The sequence below is a fragment of the Carlito syrichta genome, unplaced genomic scaffold (genome assembly GCF_000164805.1).
Source record: "Carlito syrichta isolate Samal-C Ts95f unplaced genomic scaffold, Tarsius_syrichta-2.0.1 Scaffold287922, whole genome shotgun sequence".
Classification (NCBI taxonomy): Eukaryota; Metazoa; Chordata; class Mammalia; order Primates; family Tarsiidae; genus Carlito; species Carlito syrichta.
In genome coordinates this window covers 21,010-23,089 of record NW_007232018.1, presented here as the reverse complement: position 1 = coordinate 23,089, position 2,080 = coordinate 21,010, and the positions used below count along the sequence as shown (strand labels likewise).

The 2,080-nt window shown below is 66.9% G+C and overlaps 1 protein-coding gene across 1 annotated transcript in view; it reads left to right on the top strand.

Moving 5' to 3' along the window:
- Positions 1-575: 575 nt before the first annotated feature.
- Positions 576-2,080, top strand: part of LOC103255186 (cadherin-15) — a 17,535-nt gene continuing 16,030 nt past the window's right edge. The window contains exon 1 of the mRNA XM_008053155.1: positions 576-617. Within this exon, the coding sequence (XP_008051346.1) occupies positions 576-617 (42 nt within the window). The remainder of the gene's footprint in view (positions 618-2,080) is intronic.

Genomic DNA, 2,080 nt, shown 5'->3' with positions numbered 1-2,080 from the left:
TCTTTTGGCCCCACCTCTCCGCACATTTACCGTAATGGACCCTGTTTTCAGCTCTGCTTCCAGGCCCGGCCCCGCCTCACCCGCTCACTGGTGTCTCGGCCTCGCGGACGCTCCTGAGGTGCCACTCAGCTCCCAGCCCAGGCCCCGCCCTCGGTCCCGTCGGAGGCCTTCCACGAGCTGTCACTCAGCCTTTGACTCCGCCCAGTCCTCACAGACTCCGCCCCTCTGACACACTCACGCCTCTCGGCCCCTCCCCGACCCGCCAGAAGCCCCGCCGCGGCCGCCCACGTGCTGTCACTCAGCCCTCGACCCCGCCCAGGCCTCCCCCGCCCCGCCTAACTCGCACATGTGTTGTCACTCAGCCCTCAGCCCCGCCCCGGCCTGCCAGAGGCCCCGCCGCGGCCGCCCGAGTGCTGTCACTCAGCCCTCGGCTCCGCCCAGGCTCCGCCCCGCCCTGCCTCTCCGCACACGTGCTGTCGTTGGCCCTAACCCGCCGCCCCGCGCACTTGCGCTGTCACTCAGCCGCGCGCTAGCTTTGTGGGGACACTGGCCCTCGCCGCTCCTGCCCCTGCTCAATGGACGCCGCGCTCCTGCTCGCCCTCGGGCTGCTGGCCCAGGTAAGGCAGGGGCACCGCAGGGTCTTCAGTGTCTCAAGTGCAGCCTGGCAAGTCTCCCCAGTTTCCCTGGCCCTGACCCCTTCGGGGGACCTGTGAGCAGAAGGACCCCTGGGTGCCTGGGCGGGGCAGCTCTCTCCAGGGCGCCATCGGTGCCGGAGTGTAACCCACCTTCACTGGACAGGAGCTGGCTCATCCCCGCAGGACTGGGGGCCATGCTGGGAACAGTCACCGGACCACCCAACAGACGGCTGTCCCTGCTCTGTGGAGAGGCCCCAGCCAGGGTCTGGGAGTTGCTAGGCTTGCAGTGGGGAGCAGGGAGTGGGGAGCAGCTGGGGACACCTCACTGGGATAGCCGGGTGCCGGGCGACCACAGGGACTCCTGACCGGGCCCGGGTGGGCACGTGGCCCTCGCTAGTCTTGGGTGGTGTCCACGTCTCCCACATTCCTGGCTAGCAGGGGCAGCTACCAGCTCTGCCTTCCAGTTCTCACACTCTGAAGCCTACTTCATTGTGGCCTGGGTGCCAGGCCCACACATACCACCCTCCAGGTGGCTGTGGTCTCCCAGGATGTCTGTCAGGCCTTTGCATTCACTAGGAGACCTTGCAGTACCTCCCAGAGGCCACTGGACTCTCTCCCCCAAATTTCTGGAGCCCTGGCCCCATGATCTCCCCAAGGTAGGAGCAAGCTGGGGTGGGCAGGAGACAACTCTGACCCCCAGGCCCATCACGGGCACTCCCTGGATGGGCCATCTCCTGCCCTAGATGGGACCTGGGAGCTGAGGGCCTCTGGGGTGAGGACGCCATTGCGCACAGCGGACGGCCTCTCACCTCCTGAGGTACCAGGCAGTGCTGAAGGACCTCACAGGGGCTCAACATCTGCAGTGGCTCTGGGGCGTCAGGCGGTCCTGGGCACGGGGAGGGGGCCACTCCTTTTCCAGTGCCCCAAGGGATTCCAGAGGCCCCTCCGATTCCCACATGCTCTCAGCGCTGGGTGGGGACTCAGATTTCAGCCCCTGGCAGCTGACCAGGCGCCGGGCCAGCTGTACCCCCCAGCAGCCATCCCGCGGGGCACCCTGGCTCCAGCCATCCCCACCCACCTTCAGGTCCCCACTGCCCCTTGGAGGCCTGGCTGCCCACATCCGGCTTGCTCTGTGTGCTGTGGTCACCCCCCCAGGCCTGCACCTCCTTGCCCTCTTCTCCAGAGAATGGCCCTCTGTGGAGCCCCAGGCCCTCACACACCGGGACTACTTGCAGCAGGCTCCACACCTCTGATGCCCCCTCCCCACCTGCTCCAGGGACAGTTAGGTCCCAACCCCGTGCTGGGGGGTAGAGTGGGAAGCTGCCTTGTGAAAACATCCCTGGGTTCAGGGCGTCTATGTGCATCAGGCCTCATGGGCTCTACTGTGGAGGGATGGGACTTGGTCCCCCCCCAAACTCCTCTCCCCCCCAAACTCCTCTTCCCCC